The sequence below is a fragment of the Desmodus rotundus genome, chromosome 5, assembly GCF_022682495.2.
Source record: "Desmodus rotundus isolate HL8 chromosome 5, HLdesRot8A.1, whole genome shotgun sequence".
Taxonomy (NCBI): Eukaryota; Metazoa; Chordata; class Mammalia; order Chiroptera; family Phyllostomidae; genus Desmodus; species Desmodus rotundus.
This window is the reverse complement of record NC_071391.1, coordinates 152964430-152983310: the sequence shown is the minus strand read 5'-3', so window position 1 is coordinate 152983310 and position 18881 is coordinate 152964430. Positions and strand designations below refer to the sequence as shown.

At 59.6% G+C, this 18881-nt stretch overlaps 1 protein-coding gene across 4 annotated transcripts in view; it reads right to left on the bottom strand.

The window, feature by feature from the left end:
* Positions 1-18881, bottom strand: part of OTOF (otoferlin) — an 82016-nt gene that overhangs the window by 3376 nt on the left and 59759 nt on the right. For 2 of the 4 annotated variants that reach the window (XM_024553011.3, XM_024553012.2), the window contains 30 exons: positions 17546-17705; positions 17025-17211; positions 16389-16575; positions 14818-15041; positions 14474-14582; positions 13745-13931; positions 13528-13648; positions 12849-12949; positions 12643-12733; positions 12359-12475; positions 11890-12042; positions 11438-11627; positions 11215-11339; positions 10716-10850; positions 9859-10020; positions 9551-9670; positions 8905-9066; positions 8631-8793; positions 8031-8101; positions 7245-7274; positions 6694-6825; positions 5387-5453; positions 4484-4620; positions 4217-4351; positions 3695-3832; positions 3272-3399; positions 2988-3158; positions 2183-2343; positions 1369-1511; positions 926-1014 (listed from right to left, as the gene is read on the bottom strand). In XM_024553011.3, the coding sequence (XP_024408779.2) occupies positions 926-1014; positions 1369-1511; positions 2183-2343; positions 2988-3158; positions 3272-3399; positions 3695-3832; positions 4217-4351; positions 4484-4620; positions 5387-5453; positions 6694-6825; positions 7245-7274; positions 8031-8101; positions 8631-8793; positions 8905-9066; positions 9551-9670; positions 9859-10020; positions 10716-10850; positions 11215-11339; positions 11438-11627; positions 11890-12042; positions 12359-12475; positions 12643-12733; positions 12849-12949; positions 13528-13648; positions 13745-13931; positions 14474-14582; positions 14818-15041; positions 16389-16575; positions 17025-17211; positions 17546-17705 (4096 nt within the window). Of the gene's footprint in view, positions 1-925; positions 1015-1368; positions 1512-2182; positions 2344-2987; positions 3159-3271; positions 3400-3694; positions 3833-4216; positions 4352-4483; positions 4621-5386; positions 5454-6693; positions 6826-7244; positions 7275-8030; positions 8162-8630; positions 8794-8904; positions 9067-9550; positions 9671-9858; positions 10021-10715; positions 10851-11214; positions 11340-11437; positions 11628-11889; positions 12043-12358; positions 12476-12642; positions 12734-12848; positions 12950-13527; positions 13649-13744; positions 13932-14473; positions 14583-14817; positions 15042-16388; positions 16576-17024; positions 17212-17545; positions 17706-18881 lie in introns of all 4 variants that reach the window. The other 2 variants (XM_024553010.3, XM_024553009.2) reach the window with 1 other exon arrangement.

Here is an 18881-nt window from a genome sequence, read left to right as displayed (position 1 = left end):
CAGCAGCCAGCAGGGGACACCCACGGAATCTAGTTTCCTTTATGTCCTTGTTCCCAAAGAGGATTTTCCCTTTAGAGTGAAACGAGGTAGTAACATTTCAACCTTTAGGAGTTAGGCTATGACTGCAAGTCTCCGTGACCCATGGGTTGGGGTGTCCCCTAGTGGTAGACCCTGGAACAGCGCATTCGTGGCCTTGTTCCAGGGGGAGGCTATTTTAGGCAGAATTGTCTGCATAACTTGTCCGCCCAGTGCAAAATGGAACTACGGAGGCTCCTTGTTCAAAAAGCATTAAAATCCCAAGACTATCAGGTTGGAATAAGGGTGGGGTGCCCCAGAGTGTGGGCCCCTGTGCGAATCCATCCACCCATGAAGGGGGCCCTGATTCCAGGGCGTCACCGTTGGCAGTGACTTGACCTTGCCAGTTTACAGATAGGATGAGGAGCAGGGAGGCAAGGTGACTTGACCAGGGTCATCTAGGAGAGGCAGGTGGCTCGGCTCCCAGTTCAGTGCTCTTTCCACACCGCCCACCTCCTGCTCCTTCTGGGCGCCCCCTCCTGTACGTCTCGTGGGCCTTAGGTAAGTCCGGCAGAGCGCAAGGCAGCCTGGGGAGGGGCTGTCAGAGGGTGGAGCCGGGTCCCAGGAGTCTGCCCTGCGTGCGGGTGCGTATGGAGAGCAGGAGCCCGTGTTTTGGTGGAAGTCCGACAGAGGGTGCTGGCGCGCGGGCTCATGGCTCTCACTGACCTCCCAGAGGGGTTGTGGCCCCTGCTTCCGCAAAGGCGGCCCGCCAAGGGCAGACCCCACAACTCTCTTGATGGGCTGGTTTGCTGCCATCACAAGGCCACGTGGGGAAAGCTGATGACCAAGGTGACTGGGGCTGCGTGGGGAATGGGGGGGGGAGGGGTGGTGCTGGGCCCCAGCAGCTCACTTCTTGGGCTTCCGAGGGGAGATGTCCAGAGGCGTCCCGGGGGCCGGCATGTCCATGGGGAACATGTCCACCCACAGCTCCAGGCGGCCCTGAGGAAGAGGGGACGTGGCAGGTCTCCTCACAGCTCCTCCATTGCTCTCCTCTCCCTCCCAACCTCTGTTCTGACAAGACTCATTTCATCAATTTTCATCCTTGGATGCCAGGCATTCCTATGACATCATCAATAGCCAATCACAGCTTCTGAGGGAAACAGCCCAGGTCTCCACCTGAGCTGATGGGGTTCTCACTCAAGGCAAAGACAGGTGCCACTGGAGTTATGGTGAAGGGCCACGCTGGGGAGGTGCACCGGGCTTTGGGAAGGCAGGGATAGCATGAGGACCTGTTTTACAGATCCAGGCTGGGACTCCCTGATCCCAAACACCAAAGAACCTCAGGGAAGTCACCTGCTCAATTCCCGGCTTGTCAGGGTTGAGCAGCGGCCGAGTCTCCACATGTTCCGGCACCAGGCGGCAGCCCACTCGGGGGATGTCCTCCCAGTGCCGCAGGGCGCACAGTGCCACGTGCTCATCTGTGGGCCTCTTCTGACCTGTGGGTGCCAGCGTGGCAGCTGCTTGCCTGTGCTCCGCAGCACAAGACCACCACTGGCCCACCCATCTCCATTTTACTGCTGGGAAGACTGAGGCACAGGGGGAGAAGGCTTGCCCAAGTTCTCAGCTGTCCCACAGGGCCCAGAGGGCCTCGTGTCCTTGGGTTTCCTCTTCCTGGGGAACTTGACCAGCAAATCCTTAGGGGGCCTGAGGTTGGGGGAGGGGGAGCGAGAATCCACCTCCTGCCCCAGCACCGTGAAGGTGGTCAGCACGAGGTCTCTGCACAGGTCCTCCTGATTCTCTGGGAAGGGCCGCGTGGGTAGAGCAGTGCAGAGAGCACAGGGCTTGGAGCCACGTGACCTTGGACACATAGCTAGACTCTTTGGGTCTGTTTCCTCAGCTATGCATTGGGGAGATCCTCCCTAGCCCAGAGGGGTGCTGAGAGGAGAAAGGAGGTAGCAAGCAGGCGAGCACTTTGTAGTATGGGGAAGCTGGGCAGAGGCTGGGCAGGCACAGCCGGGGGGACGGGGGAGCTCTGGGCTAATGTGTAGGGGGTCACTAGGCCCAGACTGAGGACACCCCAGACTAGGCCCTGAGGTCCCATCAGAGGGAAGCGCAGGCCCCTCCTTGGCCTCTGGCACCCCTGTGACTGCACCCAGCACCCCGTTACCATTCTCGTCCTCCATCTCAGAGGGCCCCGTGAAGACTCGATTGAACACCTTCACTCTCCCAGGGGGCCCGAAGTGGGGGCCATCCACTTTGCCCTCCTTGCAGAGGCGGGTCAGGATCTGGCTGGGCTTCATGGGGTCCCGCCAGATATTGTAGCCATGTCTGTGGGAGGGGGGCACAGAGACATGGTGGGGCTCGGGGAGGGGCTGGGCCATTCCCAGGTGGCAGCTGGTTACAAGCCAGTTCCCTTAAGTTGTCCGTTGCCCAATGTCAGCCCGTGGGCCCTGTCCCAGGCTCTAGGCTCTGCTGACGCACTAGGGCTGTGGGAGGCTGATCCCTTCTGCCCTGAGCTCTGGCCGCAGGTGCCCAGTGTCCCCAGGAGCCCAGTGTCCCCAGGATGAGTATCCGGTTGCCCCTAGGGTGCCCACTCCTCTCAAACCTCAAAGACTCCCATGACGAAACTGATGACCAGAGAGGTTAGGGATGCAACCAGGGTCACGTAGCCTGTCAGTGGCAGAGACCGGCCAGGTCCCCAGTGGACTCTTCCTTGGGCACAGTGCCGCCTCTCCTCCCAGCCCTCTTTTCGCCCTGCCTCCTCTGTTCTGGAACCTCCTGGTGGCTCTGTCTTTGTCCTGGCCTCCGAAGGCTGTGCCCAGAGCCTGCAGAGGTGCAGGCCTGGCCTGGAGCAGACCCTGTGAAATGTCTACCTTCCCAAACCTCCTGCTCTGAATCTTTAAATTTTTAGAGTCAAGGCCCAGTGGGTGGGCCCCGCCCTGCCCCGCCCTGCCCCGCCCTGCCCCACGTACATGGAGTAGGTCTGGGCGATGCCACAGGTGGCACGGTGCTTGCTGTAGAAGCGGTTCTCCAGGTCAATCTTGGTTTCCCCGATGAGGTCATCAGTGCCCACCAGGTCCCAGTCGTACACGGAGACTGTCAGCATGGATTCCATGGGGAAGGACGCCTCGATGTCAAAGGACCTGGCCGGGTAGAGGTAGAGAAAGGGTTGAAGGTGAGGTGGGTTGAGAGGAGATTGGGTCTGGGCTGGAGAAGTTGGGGTGGGGGTGGCTGGGAGGCCACCCGGAGGCCTTACTTCCCAAAGACAGGGTTGAGCTGCTTGGAGATGTAGTTCTCCTTGTCTCGGATGTCAGTCTTGCCCAGCCGGATGGCAATGTAGGGGTCAGCTTTGCCGTTGATGTCTGCGGGGTGCAGGTCTGTGGCCTGAGGTGGGGGAGGGGTGCTCCTGAGCAGGCTCCCCACGCCCTCCTCATCTCCCAGTGCCCCTGCTCTGCTCGCTGACTGTCCCCTGAGGGTGAAGGATAGGAGCATGGGACCAGATGCAGGAGATTTGCTGTGTGCCCCTATCTGGGCCTCGGCTTCCTCCTCTCTAGAGGGTGGGGACTAGACTCCATGACCCTCACGTGCCTCCCCATCAGGCGCTGCTGGTTCGCAGCTGCTGCAGCCCCTGTGGGCAGGGGGACTGGGCCATGGGGGAGGCGGGGCGAGGGGGTCTCACCCGGACCACGTAGACTCGGACCAGCACGTTGATGGGCTCGTTGCTGGGGATGCCCTGGAACATGCCGTAGCTGGGGTCGTAGCCAGCTTCCCGGGACACGTCCTCTGGGAGCGGCACTTTGTACATGCAGAGGGAGCCCTGGGCAAGGCAAGATGCATCAGGGCACAGGCTTCAGTGAGCACAGGTAGGGGTGGCATCAAAACAGCCCACAGTCGCACCTTGCTGTGGCAGGGCCTGAACTCTCTGGTGGCTGGATCATGGGGAGGCCTGGGGGTTCTGGAAGGATTGGCTGGGGCAGTGGTAAAGGGGAAGGGAGACAACTTGGGGAGGCCCCCAGGGCAGATGCTCCTTATCGATGAGCATGGAAGTATTTTCATATTTTGCCAACCAGTACAGCTGATAGTTTCATGTGACTGTCAGCCCTGGGCTCTGGCTGGCGTGGGGATGGGGGGTGTAGCGGTGCCCCGGGGGCTCAGATTCAGGGCCTGGGGCTTAGGGGCTAAGCCCCGCTCCTTGCCTGACCTTGAACCGGCCCACGATGCGCTCCTCTTCGCTGGAGCCATCCTCGTCATCCCCCGTCTTGCCCCGAAGCAGGTTGAAGGTGTGCAGCCAGTCCTCGAAGTTGTCGAAATCGGACTCGAGCTCCCTGGGGTACACCTGAGCCAGGCCAAGCCGTTAGGGGGACACGGCCTGTCCACTGGCCTCCCTCTTGTCCCATTTGTCACCTCCTGTCCCCAGGTGTGACCCCCCCGCCCCCCCCCCCCGGCAGGGTGTGTCCCAGACCCTTACCTTGAGCTCATCGATCTTAGATTTCTTCTTCTCAGGGGCTTCAGACCCCTGGCTGGGGCCGGGGCTCTGGGTTCTTTTCTTCTTTTCATCCTTTGCAGCCTTCGCCTTCTCTTTGCCCTTCACCAGCACCCTCACGCCTGGACAGGAACAGAAAAGGAGGCCTCGTCCGTTTGGGGCAGACACGGGGGAGCAGGATGGCTGGAGACCCAGCTCTGCTGCCAGTGTATGCACTTGGCTAATGTCACATGGCCGGTCCCTGTGCACTCATCTGTAAAATGCAGACAGCGCTCCCGGGCATGCCTGCCTGACACGGCGCAGGGGCCCAGCGAGGTCACGCGGCAGTGTGCGCAGACTGCTACCCTGCCCTTTGACAAAGCAGGCCAGGGGAGCTGCTCACTTTCTTCCCGGGCCTCAGCCCGCTTGTCTGAGGGGGAGGTGTTCTTGTAAAGCCTTAGAAAAAGAGGTGTCACAGTTGACTACGTTGGGGAAATGCTTTATAAATAGCATTTATAAATAGCTTCCTTTTAAAGGTTTAAAATAACATTTGTACATTAAAGACACCACGAGTTCCTGCACCAAAAGGCCTATTTTTTGCCTTGAACTACAGAACCCTCTTTTCCCTACAGGATACCCATTAACAACGTGCCACAGAAAAGGCCTGGGAAGTGCTGGGTAGGTGAGCTCCGAGGGTGCTTCCAGCTCTTCTGTGGCTCTAAATGCCTGTCCACCGGTCTAAGCCTGCCCGCTAGTGCCCAGGGACACCTGGGGGTATCTGCCCTTGGCTGCTGCAGCTGTGTGGGTGCATGGGAGCGAGAAAGAGAAGCAGCTGGCACAGCAGGTCAGGGAGTTGGCAACCTGGGGGCAGGGGAGGGAAGGGCAGAGGTCCAGGGTTCTAGGGCTCACCCTCAGGGTTGTCCATCTCCTCCTTCTCCTCCAAGTCCATTCCTGAGGTATCTTGCTGTCGAAGTTGCTGCCAAAAAAATGAGGTGAGAGGAGGAAGGAAGATGGGCTTCCCGGGCAGGGGTCTGTGGACCCCCTACTGTGTTCTCAGACCAGGCTTAAATGTGCTATCAACAGAAAGGCTTTCCTACTAGGTGACAAACCCATTGTGTTTGGGTCTGCTCTCCTGTTCTTGAAGATTACACTTCCCAGCCTCCCTTGCAGCTACATGTGGCCGTGGGACTAGATTCTGGCTAATATGTGCAACTTCTGGGTTGGGCCGGTCAAGGAAAGGAGTGTGACCCTCTTCTCTTTACCCCCTCCTGTGCCATCGCTTACCACCCAGCGAATGGCAGCAAGGTGGCAGTGTGTTGGTCCTTGACACCGCCAAGTCCCCATAACAGCTTTTCCCTTGTTCACACCGATCTAACTTGCTGTGGAAGCTTAGCCTGTGCTCTAATGTGAATAGTAGACATCACACCCAGCCTGGGCCACAGAAAGGGCCTGGGGAGAGCGTATGGCTGGGTCAGCTCAGTTGAGGAAACTGAGGCACACATCGCTCCTGGTCAGCCAGTCAGGCAGGGAGTGCCCTGAGCTAGGAAAGCAGTGTGGAGAAGAGACCGATGAGGAAGAGGAGAAATGTACTTCCGGAACTTGCGGTCTGGCTCAGCAGATGGAACCCATGTGGGCACAACAGGGGAGGGACATGTCGTGGCTGCAGTGACCCAGGTGGGTCAGATAAAACAGCGCAAAGAGGGGCAAGTCCTACTGCAAAGTCATCGTTTCCTTTTGGCCTCCGAGCATGTTTCTCCTCTTTCTCAAACATCACCTCCTCTGCAAACCTCCTCTGTCCCAGGCAGGCACTGATTGGCTTTTGCCATCACACTGAACTGTATCTGTTTACACCCCCATTTTGCCCAGCAAACAGAGGTCTCCTCAGGGCAGGTACGGTGTCTTATCTCTTGGCTCCCACAGCACCAAGGATGGTGTCTGACTCATGTATATTCAAGAGATGTTTGTGAAATGAATTAGTGAGGACCAGAGGAGAGCAAGCCAGAGACGGAGACCGGATCACCCTGCTGGAAAAGGTATCCTGGACTAGAACGTCAAGGCTACGAGACAAGGCTGTTCTAAGCTTGTGTTAGCGGGGTGGAGGAGCCAGCTCAGGTGGGGAGCAGGAAAGAAGTTGGACAGGAGGGCCTGATGTGGGATGTGGTCACCTCCCCAGCCTAGTTTCTCCTCAGCCCCCTAGCCCGGGCCTGAGGCCTCACCTCCTTCATGGTATCGATGGAGGCAAAGTACTTGGACCACCAATCCAGCATGCTCTCATCGGGCTCATCTTCCTCTGGCTCTTCCGAGCTGCCCTTCTTCTTCTTTTTCTTCTTCTCCTTCTCCTCGTCAGCCTGGAGGGTTGGCCAGGTCAAGAGTCCTGCAGACATCCCTGCACCCTGGCTATTCCCAAGGCTCTGGCCAGCCAGGGGGTCCCCCATCCATTCTGACCATCTGCTCCCGGGAAGCCCTGGGCCCCATTGGCTCTGTGGGGCTTCCACTGTCAGAGGGCAGGGCTTTGTCCTGTGGAGGAGGATGCCATGGCTGGGGAGGTCACGACCTGCCCACATGAGCCCCCGGCCAAAGCAGGGTTGGCACGCAGGGGCCCCGCTGCCCAAGCAGCAATCTCGGTCTGCCTCTTTGGGAGGTATGCAGGTGTGAGCATTGGGGGGGCTGGGGAGGCTCTCTGCCTGTTGCTGCACCCTTTGGCCTGACACCCATGCCAGTGTAGGATCCTCTTTCCCCAGAACCCCCAGACGGTTCCCACACTCACCACATCCACCTTGATGACAGCATCAGAAGTCTGCAAAGGGGAACCAAAGAGATGGGGACAGAATTAGCCCCCCGGAGCCTGGAGTGGAGGCAGCAGCCCAGCCAGGGAGCGTGGGGGGACACGCTGTGTGCTGTGAGTCCCTGCGCACCCAGGTCAACTCTGCACTAACAACAGCACGCTGCCGGTGAGCCTGCAAAAGGTCTGCTTTGCAGATGTTCCCTCAAACCTTACAGGGTGGTGGTTCTCAACCCTGAGGCAGCTGTGGATGCCCCAGATGATTTCAGGGGGAGGGTCAGCATTGGGAGGGGGGCTGGCTGCACACAGGGGGTCAGTGAGGTTGGCTAGGCGGAGTCAACTTCAACTCCACTTTTCCTCTCTGACCAGGTCAAGCACCTTAAGAATTAAGTGGGTACACACACACACACAATTGAACAGCCAAAGAGGACCCTGGTGAGAACACCCCGCCAGAACCCAGGGCCTGTGGGATGATGGGGAAGCTAAGGTCCTGTCCTCTGTCTTGTTTGCTGATGGTCTGGAACTAGGGAGCTTCCCAGGAGGAGCTGGCTATTATTTCAAATGGTTCTGGCTCTTTCTGTCTCTTGTCCACACACATAGTACTCTCGTGCAAGTGTGCGCACACACTCACACACGGTCTAGGATGGAGCTGTTTGCACATACAGTCAGGGTCAGCCCTGGACGTGCTGAAGGAGGCGGCCTGGCTCAGGGGGAGTGTCACACGCAGCTGCATGCTCCCAGCCGGTGCAGAGCTGGCCCCGCACGCCTTACCGCGTCCAGCTTCACCATGGTCTCTAGCTTCTTGACCGGCACCTCTGGCTCCATGCTCACCACAACCTCCCCTGTGGGGTGAGAGGAGGGGCCCCCATTGCACAGCAAACGGCAGCCCCGGAGGAGTCTTACTGGACAGAGAGATGGACAGACAGGCAGACAGACAGGGAAGAGCAGGAGTGACAGTGAAAGTCAGGGGTGACCAGAAGGACCAGAGAGAGGCCTAAGCTGATTCTCCAGCTTCTGAGGGGAGGGGAAGGATGGCGCGGCTGAGGGAATAATCGTGGGTGTTAGGAGAAGGGGGAGCCGAGGGAAACAGCGGAGAGGCTGGGCCGGGAGGGAGGCCGGGTCTTCTCCAAGCACCAGCTGTCTGCCCTCAGGCCCTCTAAGGGCATCTCTGGCTCTGGCTCTTTCTGGCCCTAAGTGAGGGACAGCCCTGCACAGGCTTGGCTTCTGGGATAAGACCTGCCCTCTGGCCTTCCCCATACCCACTGTGGATGCCCTGGAGCGGCAGACAGGTGGCTGCCTGACTGGGCTGTGAGCTGGAGCCCCTCCCATGGACCGGGTGGACACAGGCCTGGGCCCTGGGGTGCGGCCTACCAGTGGTGTTCCAGTTGGTGCTTGAGTGGTCTGGGGGCCGGTAGATGAAGCGCCGCAGGGAGTTAACAGCGTGGGAGCCCACCAGGGTGTAGCGGCCAAAGGCCCGGCAGTCCACCACACGGATGTTCAAGGGTGGGTGCAGTAGCTCATTCTCTGGGAGGTCCTGGGTGTTGGCAACAGAGCCTGAGCTCAGAGAAGGGGGCGGAGGCACCTGGCCTGTCCAGCCACACCAGCTACCCCCAGCTCTGCCAGGCTGTGCCAAGCCGGCACCCACCACTTCAAACCACTTCACGAGGGTGCTGAAGTTGGGGTTCTTCTTGTAGTTGTGGATCATGGATGACTGTACCCCCTTCCCTGCACACTCGATGTCCACCCGCGGCCTGTCCACCTGGGCCAGGTTCACCCGTTTCAGGTCCCGCAGGCCCCAGAACAGCACCTGGGAGGGGGAAGGGGGAAAGGAAAGTCCCCTCAGTCAAGGGAGCCAGCTGTGGGTGGGCTGGGCCATCTGAGAAGGAATTGGGCAGTGGAGTGGGCAGTGAGTCAGGAGGGCCAGGGCCAGGGGAGCTGACAGGGGTGGGTGTTGGGGGCAGGCAGCAGGGCTGGGACTGGTCCCAGCACGTGGCAGGGCCACTCAGTGCAGACTGGGCAGACGGGACTGGTGAGGCCGAGTCTGCTGCTGCCTCCAGATGTGACTTTGGACAAGTCACTTCCCCTCCTTGTCCCTCAGTCTCCTTGTCTGAAAAATGAGGTGGTCTGAGGTTGCTAAACGCCCCTGGAATCTGATGTCAACAGTGTAATTTGTGCTTATGGCCTTTGATGGAGTCAGAGAGTGAGGGGCAAGGAAGAGAGCGCACAGCAGGGCCTACGCAGGGACAGGAGGGGCGGGAGGGATGGGAGGGGCGGGTAGAGCCCTTACACACCTCGATTCGGTATTTGCTGAGCACAGGCCGAATGCCCATGGGCACAGGCATGATGGGGCCTCGATCCACATCCACCGGGCCATCGATGGGCGGCAGGTCGGCCTTCCCTGCGGGCCCGATCTGGGGAAGGGGGGTCACAGGGTCACACCCTGCGGAGCCTGGAGAGTGGGCTCTCCCTTCCCAGGAGTTAGTTGCCATGTGATCTAGAGAGATAGGCAGGACCCGACCCAACACCCCAGGCCCCCAAGAACCATGCTCCCAGCTCTAGGCAGACTGGCCCTTCAGCAGGATGGGGTGAGGGGCCACACCTGCAGGAGCTCAAAGGCGGCCAGAAGGTCCCCGGCCGTGGAGTTGCCTCGGTAGATCTGGTAGTACTCAAGCTGGGGCGGGAAGCGGGGCGGGCAGTACGCCTCATCAGCCATCTTCACCACAGGCTTGGCAAAGGTCCGGCCCATGAAGTCGAACTTGCCCTGGTGGGACGAACAGCCAGGGTGGCAGCTTGGTGCTTGAGTTTACTGAGCAGTCATGCCTGGGGTCTTACTCTGTCCTTACCACAACGCCAGGAGGTGAGGGGGCAGGAGGGGTCACCCCATTCCACCAATGGGCAAACCAAGTCTCACCACAGATTCGCTCAAGGCCATGCTGGCAGTGAGGGACAGATTACTCAGGACTAGAAGTAAGGTCCTCCTACCTCTAGCCTAGGGTCGCTCCAGGATCCCAGTAGCTGAGGAGGCTTGTCATAAGTGGCACCCCAGCTCTGGAGGGACCCCCAGTCTTTCACTCCCCCACTCCAGAGCGCTCATGGAGGGCTGGGAGGCCATTACTGACTGGTAGGTGCAGGCAGGGGGCTGAGGGCCCCCTGGGATGGGAAAAGGCTGGGGACAGTAGGACTTGCTGACACATGTCCTGGATACTTGGGGCCTGAGCTCATTCTGTTGGTGCTGGGAGGTGGGGATACCCTGACGCATCTTCCCCCTGAGACCCCAGAGGCCCACAATGCTGGGAAGGGGTCAGGCTGCAGAGACAGGGCAGGAGGGGCTGGTTAGCAGTCCAGGCTCCCACATTTCCCTCAAGCACCTTGACTGGGGGGTCTGGGCAGGGGGCTAGCAATGCACATGGAGTTCAGTGACAAAGGTAGGTCCCTGGTCTCAGAGCCCACCCCTACCATGGTGTCCTGGTCATAGATTTCAATGACGATGATGGGGGGATCGTCCCGCAACTCATGAGCTTCTCCATATAGCTCCAGGTTGTCGAACACCAGCATTTGGTCCCAGGTGGGGCACAGGGTCTCGTTCAGCACCTGTGGTATGGGGCAAGGAAGGGGAGACAGGTAATAAGTGGTGGTGGATGGAAAGATATCCAATCAGAAGCCACCTGCAGCCACTGTGGCTTCCAGGGGATTCGGGGGTCAGGAGTGTCACGTTCCCTAACTCTTCTGGGAATCTTAAAATGAAGGCTAATGTGAAGTCTGCTCCTGCCCCTTTTGCCTGTGTCTTCCCTGCGTTCAACAGACCCATACCAAAGCCTTCACCGGAGGGGGGGTGGGGGGTGCTGGGTGTGCAGCTTATCTGCAAGGCTTCCCTCTGTTTCCCCAGGTCCCACAGGCTCACAGGTCCACAAATACTCTCAAAGCCAGAGCTGCTCCCTCCCCACTGGACCCTCACCTCTGTGCACTGACTCTGGTTGATGAAGAAGACACGGGCAAAAGGGTCCGAGAGGCCACTGCTGTCCGCAGCGAAGAGGCTGCGTGCCTGGTACATGTGGGCCCGGAGCTGGAACACCTGCTTCTCTGTGGGGAAGGGCAGGCTGAGGCTTGGGGACACTGCCCCCTACCCCACCCCAGCACCCTCCCAGGGTGAGAGCTGGGAGCCAGGGGTCCCTACTCACTGGTGTAGACCAGGCTGATGGGTGGGAAGGAGTGCAGGCCCAGACCCTGGGCCGCCTTGACCTCCTCAAAGCCGCAGGGCAGGCCACACAGGAAGTCCTTGCGCTGTTTGCTGAGGCCCAGCCAGAGGTAGAGCTCCAGCTTGGCCTGCACCGTCCAGCCCATGGAACCGAGGCCCCGCTTCCCAGGCAGCTGGGGGTGGGCATGGGGTCAGCATGGAGGGGTTGGGCAGAGCAGGACCATGCTGTCCTTCCCGCCTCCCATTCTCTGCCAGCTCTGTCCTCTCTTAGCACCTGTTCCCCTTGGGCACCACTCCACCAGCTCAGGCCTGCCAGACCTGGGCTGGGGGTGGCTCCCTCCCGGGGGGACTGACCCTTAGGAGGAGCCAGGTGCAAACCCAGGACCCCAGCCCCCAATCCCGCAGCACCCCCTCGGTCGGGCCCCCTTGAGGCACCTTGAGGAAGAGCGTCTTGACCTTGGCGCAGTCCTTGCCCAGCTCCTCCTCCACGATGGAGAAGAGCAGGTCCTTGGAGGGCACCCGGGCATAGGCAATGCGTTTGTTGTTGCTCATCATCCAGACGAAGACGTCGGGGATGCTGTGCTGGGGCTGTGGGAGGGGAGCCTGGGGTTGAGGGGGCTGCTTCTTGGCGGGGGCCCCATGGGCCTCACTGGCCACCAGGGTTTTTCCCTCAGGGACCAGAGGAAAGACCTTGGGTGCCAGTCTTCCTTTGCCCTCCACTGATGGGGCGGGAAGAACATACAGCAGGATGAAGGGCTTGTTCAGCCCTGTTCCCCCACAGCTGTCAGAGCAACAGAGGCCTCCTAGGTGGTTCAGCCCAACCCCTTCCTGTGCGGGCCCCTCCCTCTTCTGGTCACTGGGGTTTGGGGCTGGGCGCCCCTCTGTGCACGCGGCAGGGGCACACCTCGTCTGCCAGGAAGCGCAGCTTCTGCAGGAAGTTCTGGCACAGCCTCAGCTTGTCCCGTACCGTGTGTCGCTTCACCTGAGCCCGCATGGTCTTTGCCTGCTGCCCCATGCTCTCCTGCGAGGGCATGCAGGGTAAGCAGGGCCACGATGTATGGTGGAAGGGGCTGGCCCGGGGTGGGCTGTGACCTCAGACATACATCCTCCCACCTCAGTTTCCCCTTTGCACCTCCAGATCCCGCCTCCCTCCCCTGTGGTCCAGCACTGAGGACCGCGTGTCCTCACCAGCTCCCGCATGCACGATTTGAGGCGCTCCCGGTCGAGCCTGGTTCGGGACAAGTGACCCTGGTCCTTGTCAGCGAGGGAGAGGAACCGGCTGGGGGGTGAGGGGAGCAGGTCTTAGCAGAGCCCACTCGCCAGTGGAAGGCCTGCAGACACCTCCTTGTTTTCCCTGTCCACCCCCAGCTCTCCCCACTGCCCCTCCCCCTCACTGGCAGCCACTGCTAAGCTCCTCCAGGACACCCCGCAGGCGACGCTCCGGGTAGGACTTCTCGGTTTTGATCATCTCCTGCACATCGTTCAGGCCTTCTTCCTGAGAACCAGGAGCAGCATGCACGCTGAGTCACAGCCCCTTCCCCCATCCTCCCCAAATGCCTCCCCCACTGAGTGTAGGGGCCCTACACTCAGGGGAAATGAGGTGACCTGGGACCTCCCACTAGTGCCCCCCTCCAGTGTCCCACCATCATCAGGAAACCCCCAGGTTCCCAGGTTCTTTTCAAAGCCCAGTGGCCTTCAGTTCCTGAAGAAAAAAACCACTCTGGGGCTCTGAATCTGTGGTCCTGGTGGACTCGCAGGGTGGGCAGAACTCAGGGCTAGATGGGGGAGGTGCAGGCCAGAGACAGAGGGGTACCCCAGCTGCCTTCAGGGAGCCCTAGGACTGGCTGGGCCAGGAGTGCCAGAGTCTACTCCAGGTAGCCCTCAGTCCCTTGGCCCACTTCGGGGCCCTGGGGGCAGGGACAGGTACAGAGGTCCTGCAGGGCCACTCCAACAGTCCCCCCACCCCATCCCCTAGCCCTTCAGAGCAAGCTTCTGGGCAAACAGGCCTGTGCGGTGAAGAGGACTCGCCCCTCCCCACCGTCCCCGTCCCCCCCACCGAGGCCGGGGGCTGACCAGCTTGTCTGCAATGTGGTCCATGATGTTGGCATTGTAGAGGCGGCGGCGCTGGTCGGGCCACCAGCTCTTGATGTAGATGCAGGGCTTTTGCTCCAGGTAGGGCAGATGGAAGTAGTTCCTGGGGCAGCAGGAGGTGGGCGGTTGAGGACTGGGGTCCAGGGAGGTGGGAGGCAGCAGGCAGGGCCTCCCACGGCCCTCAATGCCCCCAGCTCACCTGTCAGTGACCTGAGGCCTCATGGGTGGGGTGGAGGAGATTGAGGCCAGGTCCCCACCCTCCTCTGTCTCATCGTCACTGGAGTTCTGGATCAGATCCACTTCCTCCTCATCCCCGGGCTCCTTCCGAGCTCGAGCTCGAGGCCGCTGGGGTCGGGACAGGCCATCAATCTCATTCCCATAGTTTCCTGGAAGCACGAGGGGACACGTGAGGCCTAGAATCCTTCCCCAGCAGGCCTCACTCGGCCCTCCAGTCCAGGTGTTGTCTGGGGTTTGTGGGAGGGCAGCGGGAAAGCCAGGGAAGGGGAAGTGCTGGGAATCAGGTCAGCTCAGATGTGACAGAACCCCTACCAGAGAACAGTCCCCATGTCCCTCATACCTGCAAAGATCTCACAGAGAGCTGATGACCCCTGAGCACAAGGCCCAGCCCAGGACACGGCCCATATTCCCACTCTCTCCTCTCCAGCCCCACGAGGGCCTCTTTCCCTTTGGCAGAGACGGCTTTTCTCTCCCCCGTGTCCCAAACATAGCCTCACGTGGTAGGTGGGGCCCAGGTCCCCCCCATGGGCATGTGTACACCACGGGCACGCACTGTGCAGCGTGTACGCTTGAGGATACGCAGAGGAAAGTGGTCAAAGTTTCCCTCCCCCAAGGTCTGTGGTGCAGGGCTTAGCAGTGACCTCCCAGAAGCCCGGGGGCCTGAGGGCCCCTCCGTGAGCCCAGCACTCACCTATGGTGACCTCAAAGGTAATTGGCTTGTCTCCATTTTTCCGGTCAATCATTGAGGCTTCTAGGAAGGCTCCAAATAGAAAGAATTCTTCTATTTTCCCTGTGCAGCTCTGTGGGGAAGGGGGTTGAAGCCATCCCTAAACCTTCGCGGGAATGTGGGACCGGGGCCAGGCCTCCCCTTACAGGCCCTTTGGGCTGATGGCGGAGACAGATCACCCAGCTAGGGACCTGGGCATCCCAGACTCTGAAGGACCGAGGCCCAAGTCCTTTTGCGCAGGCAGAACCAAGGCCCAGGCTGCCCTGGTGGGAAGGGAGCTGAGCTGGGGGCCCCAGGGAACAGCTCACCTCCGAGACAGGCGTGGCCTGCTCCACCTGTACCTCTGTGGAGCTAGTGAGCTCTGGGTTGGAGGTGTCCAGGATCTCCACAGCCAGGCCCAGCATGAGGCGGGCACGGAAGGACACGCCCTCACCCAGGCCCTCGTTCAGGTCCTGGTGCTCGTCCAGCAGTGTGTAGTTGCGTGTGGAGCCGTACATGTTCACCCAGGCCGGGCCCAGCGTGGGTAGGAAGCCTGTGAGCCGGTGGGGAGAGAGGAGTGGCCTGTGTCACAGCTCAGGGCCCACTTGGGCTAGAGGGACCTCTTCTGGGGGTTCCCAGCCTACACCTCCTGATTGCTGAGCTGAAGACCTCATGCCTTGCTCCGTGAAACATTTGAGGCAGGAGAAGGCCTGGGGTGCAGCAGCCCGTGGCTTACAAGAGGCTGACCTGGTGTCTGCTGTGTGTGGGCGGGTGTGGGGCACATGCATGGGGCACGCTCCCTGCTTCCCTGTGCCTGGAGCAGGCGCTGCCTACAAGCTATTTGAAAAACAGATGCCAGCTCCTCCCACATGCCTCAGGATGGCTTTTGGGCCCTTTGCCACGATGTGTAGATACACATGCGGCCCACCTGCCATGCAGACCCCTCTCCTCTTCCCTGAATGTCCTCCCTCTCTGTCGGCCTGCTCGGCACGCTTCCTCCAGGAAACCCCCTAATTCCTAGTCCTAACTAACTTCTCCCATCATTGATGGTTTGCTGTGTCTCGTGTGTTGCACGGATCCGATTCTGCCTGAAATGGGTTTTTTTTTTGTTTGTTTGTTTTTATTCTACCTGATTTTTAAAAAAGTTATAGCATTAAAAATACCAAGATATGCTTCAGATAACGTAAAATTCACCATTTGAAGTGTACAGGTTAGTGGTTTTAGTATATTCACTATGTTGGGCAACCGCCCCTAGTTCCAGACCATTCCCACCCCCAAAAAGAAACGCTGCACCTGTTAGCAGTTGGTCCTGATTGCCCCGCCCTCCTTCCCGGCGACCACTAACGCACTCTCTGTCTCTATGGAGTCACCTACTCCGCACATCTTATACAAACGGAATCATACGATGTGGGGTCTTTCGTGCCTTCTGCCTTAGGTTCGAGCCTTTGGTAGCACATCCACCTCGCTAATCTGTGAGTGCAGCGAGGACAGGAACGAGTTCTTCCCTCTGTGTCCCTGGTACCCAGCATTCTGCCTGGGTCCCAGGAGGGGTCCGTTCCCGCATGTCTATAGGTAGGTACTCTGGCAGCAGTACACACATATATGTAATATGCATGGATGTACACACACGCAATTATCATTTTCATCTTACCAATGGGAACATAGGTCCAAAGGTCACACTGCTACCCATTGTCAGAGCTGGGGTTCCGGTCCAGCCCTGCGCAGACCTGAGCCGTGACTTTCCACCTCTCTCTTGTGGTGGGAGCTGCTGGCAAAGCCCTGACCACGCCCAGCGCCTTTCAGGCTGAGGTGTGAGACGGTGGTGGTTGTGTGAGGACTGGTCTCATTTACTCCTTCTTTTCAGGACCCCCACCCCCCCACTCCGTCTCCTGCTGCTGACCTTTGTCTCCATCGTTGGAAATCTTGCGCAGGTCAATGAAGTGGGTGCCGATGGCCACGTCGTTGACCTTGTCCGAGTCCCGGATCTGCACCTTCATGCGTTTGCAGAGTGGGGGGAACAGGTCCGTAAAGACAACCTGCTCATTCCACAGCGGCTCGTAGCTGCTCTTCTGCACTGAAGTCTTGCCCTGGTGGGAGGGAGTGAGTGTTAGGGTTCGTGTGTGAGCACGTGTGTGTATACTTGCATGTACATAAGTGTGCATGCATGTCTGCGTGTACGTGTGCACAGGTGTGGCGTGTGCACATGTGTATGCATGTGCTGTGTGTGTGTACTTATCTCCTGCACTCTTCCCCATCCCAGCCTCTCCGACTCTCTGTCCATTCCATGCCGCCCTCAGCTCTTGGTCTCTAGGACCTAGAGGCTGGAGGATTCCCCAAGGCTGTGCACGCTGAGGCATTTCCCAGCGTGGCCTCACCTGCCAGCCCCTCTCGGCCCTCTCACTCTCCTCCCTCTACAGGTGAACGCACCAAGGCGATGACAGGCCAGTCTCCTGCTTCTGATTCTGCCTCTTGTCTGCCCCCAGGCCCCCACACCTGTCACCCCAAGTCCCAGCCCCTGCACCAGCTACCCCAGTACCTTCTGGCCGGCAAAGAAGACTTGCACGTAGGGGTCAACCAGGTCCTTGTTCTCCCCAATGAAAGCCTTCTTCACGTTGGCCATGAGGCTTGTGTTCATACGGGGCAGCCCCTCTGCACGGTAGATCTTCACGTAGAACCGGGCCCACTGGCGTTCAGGGGGCACGCCCTCGGGGAGCAGCAAGTTCCTGCCATCACATACAGCTAAGGCATCAGGCTCGGGCACCCAAACTCCTGCCCTAACATCTACACACTCCTGGGCCTGGGACGATCTCTGCGAACCCCTGCTCTGCCTCAGTCCTTTCTACCCGGTGAGAAGGGGTCTGTGGATGCTGAGGCCAGCCCAGGCTGCCCCCAGCCCTGGCTGAGTCCTTCCAGAAGGAGCTGGGCTGTCTGGGGTGGGTGAGAACAAGGGTAAGGAGGGTGGAAGGTACCATCTCTGGGCTCAGTCCGCCCCAGGGGCTCCCTCTGGGGAAAGAAGGGCTGGGTCAGGCCTCGGCTGGGGGAAGATGGGAGCCTCACCCTTCAATGTCATCCTCCTCTGTCTCGTTGGCCTTGTGGGGCGTCTTGATGTTGTCTCCCTTGCCCACCACTGCGACATCACACTTCACGTAGCCCTTCAGCCCAGCGGAGATGTCGTCAGGGTCGGACAGGATGGCCCACTTGTGGTGGAACTGGTGCTCTGCAGTGGTAAGGAGTGGGGACTGCACCTGCCGCCCCCTCCCCCGCCCCCCCAGTACCCAGGGGCACCGTGCCCTCAAGGCAGGCCACAGAGCTGCAAAGCAGGGCGCTTTCTTGGCCCCTAGAGGTCAGGCCATCAGGTCCCCTGGACCAGGGGCCACTGCTGTGCCTGCCTCTGGGCCTGACCAGGGGCCAGGGAGTCAGAAGTCCCTGAGCTGGGGCAAGGTCTTATATCCAGGTGTGCGGTGTGACTTTGCTTCCTAATTGATTTCTCTGCCGGCAGCCCACCTACCCCAACCCCTACACTCACCTGCGCACAGCAGCCAGACAGCCCTCAGAGAGGGCCCCCTCTCTCCCTGCAGGGCTCCCCTGTGCTTGGGGTAAACACCACAGACATGATACAGCTCTCCCAGCTCACAGGGCTCATCCCACCCCATCCTTATGCCCCTGCTGGGCAAAGCTGTTCACCCCCCTGAGTGATTCACTTGCTATTCCACACCTTCATGTCTTTGTGGCTGCTGGTCTTTGAGCTACTGTCTCTCTGCCCCTACTGTCCTCCCCCTCGTTCAAACTTCTACTCCTTTTGCTTGAGTGTCTCCTCTTCCATGCAGCCTTCCCTGGCTTCCTCAGAATTGCTAGGCCTGGCCCTTTTGGTGTTCTTGGTGTTCCATATGCACACCTCCTATCACACTGTCACTGTGATTAACTATTCATTGTCTCTTTCCAATTTCAAACTGAAAGACAGGGCAGTGCTACTCCAGTGTGGAGGAAAGGACAATGACGGGGGAAGAGGCCATGCTAGGAAGGGTCTGCACATAAGGTTTGCTTTGAAGCTGTTTGCAAGCAGAGGGAAGCCCTGGCCTTGGTTTTGTGTGGACACTGAAATCTCCAGAGGCTCCCAACTCTCCTCCTCCCCTCCCCTTGCTTCACCTTCTACCCTAGCTCAGACCCTGACGAGGCTCTGTCCCCTGTGGGCTCTGTGAAGTGTGATGGGGCTGTATGCAGAAATCAGCCTGTCTGGGGATTGGCCAGCCCAGCTGTGTCCCTGGAGAGAGGATGCCAGAGAGAGTCCAGCATGATGGGATGGGGGAAGCTGCATGGTGAGGAGTCGCTGGAGGTTGTCAGCTGACCTGGCACAGCTCAGGAGGAGGGACCATGTCCTGGGCTGCCCAGAGCT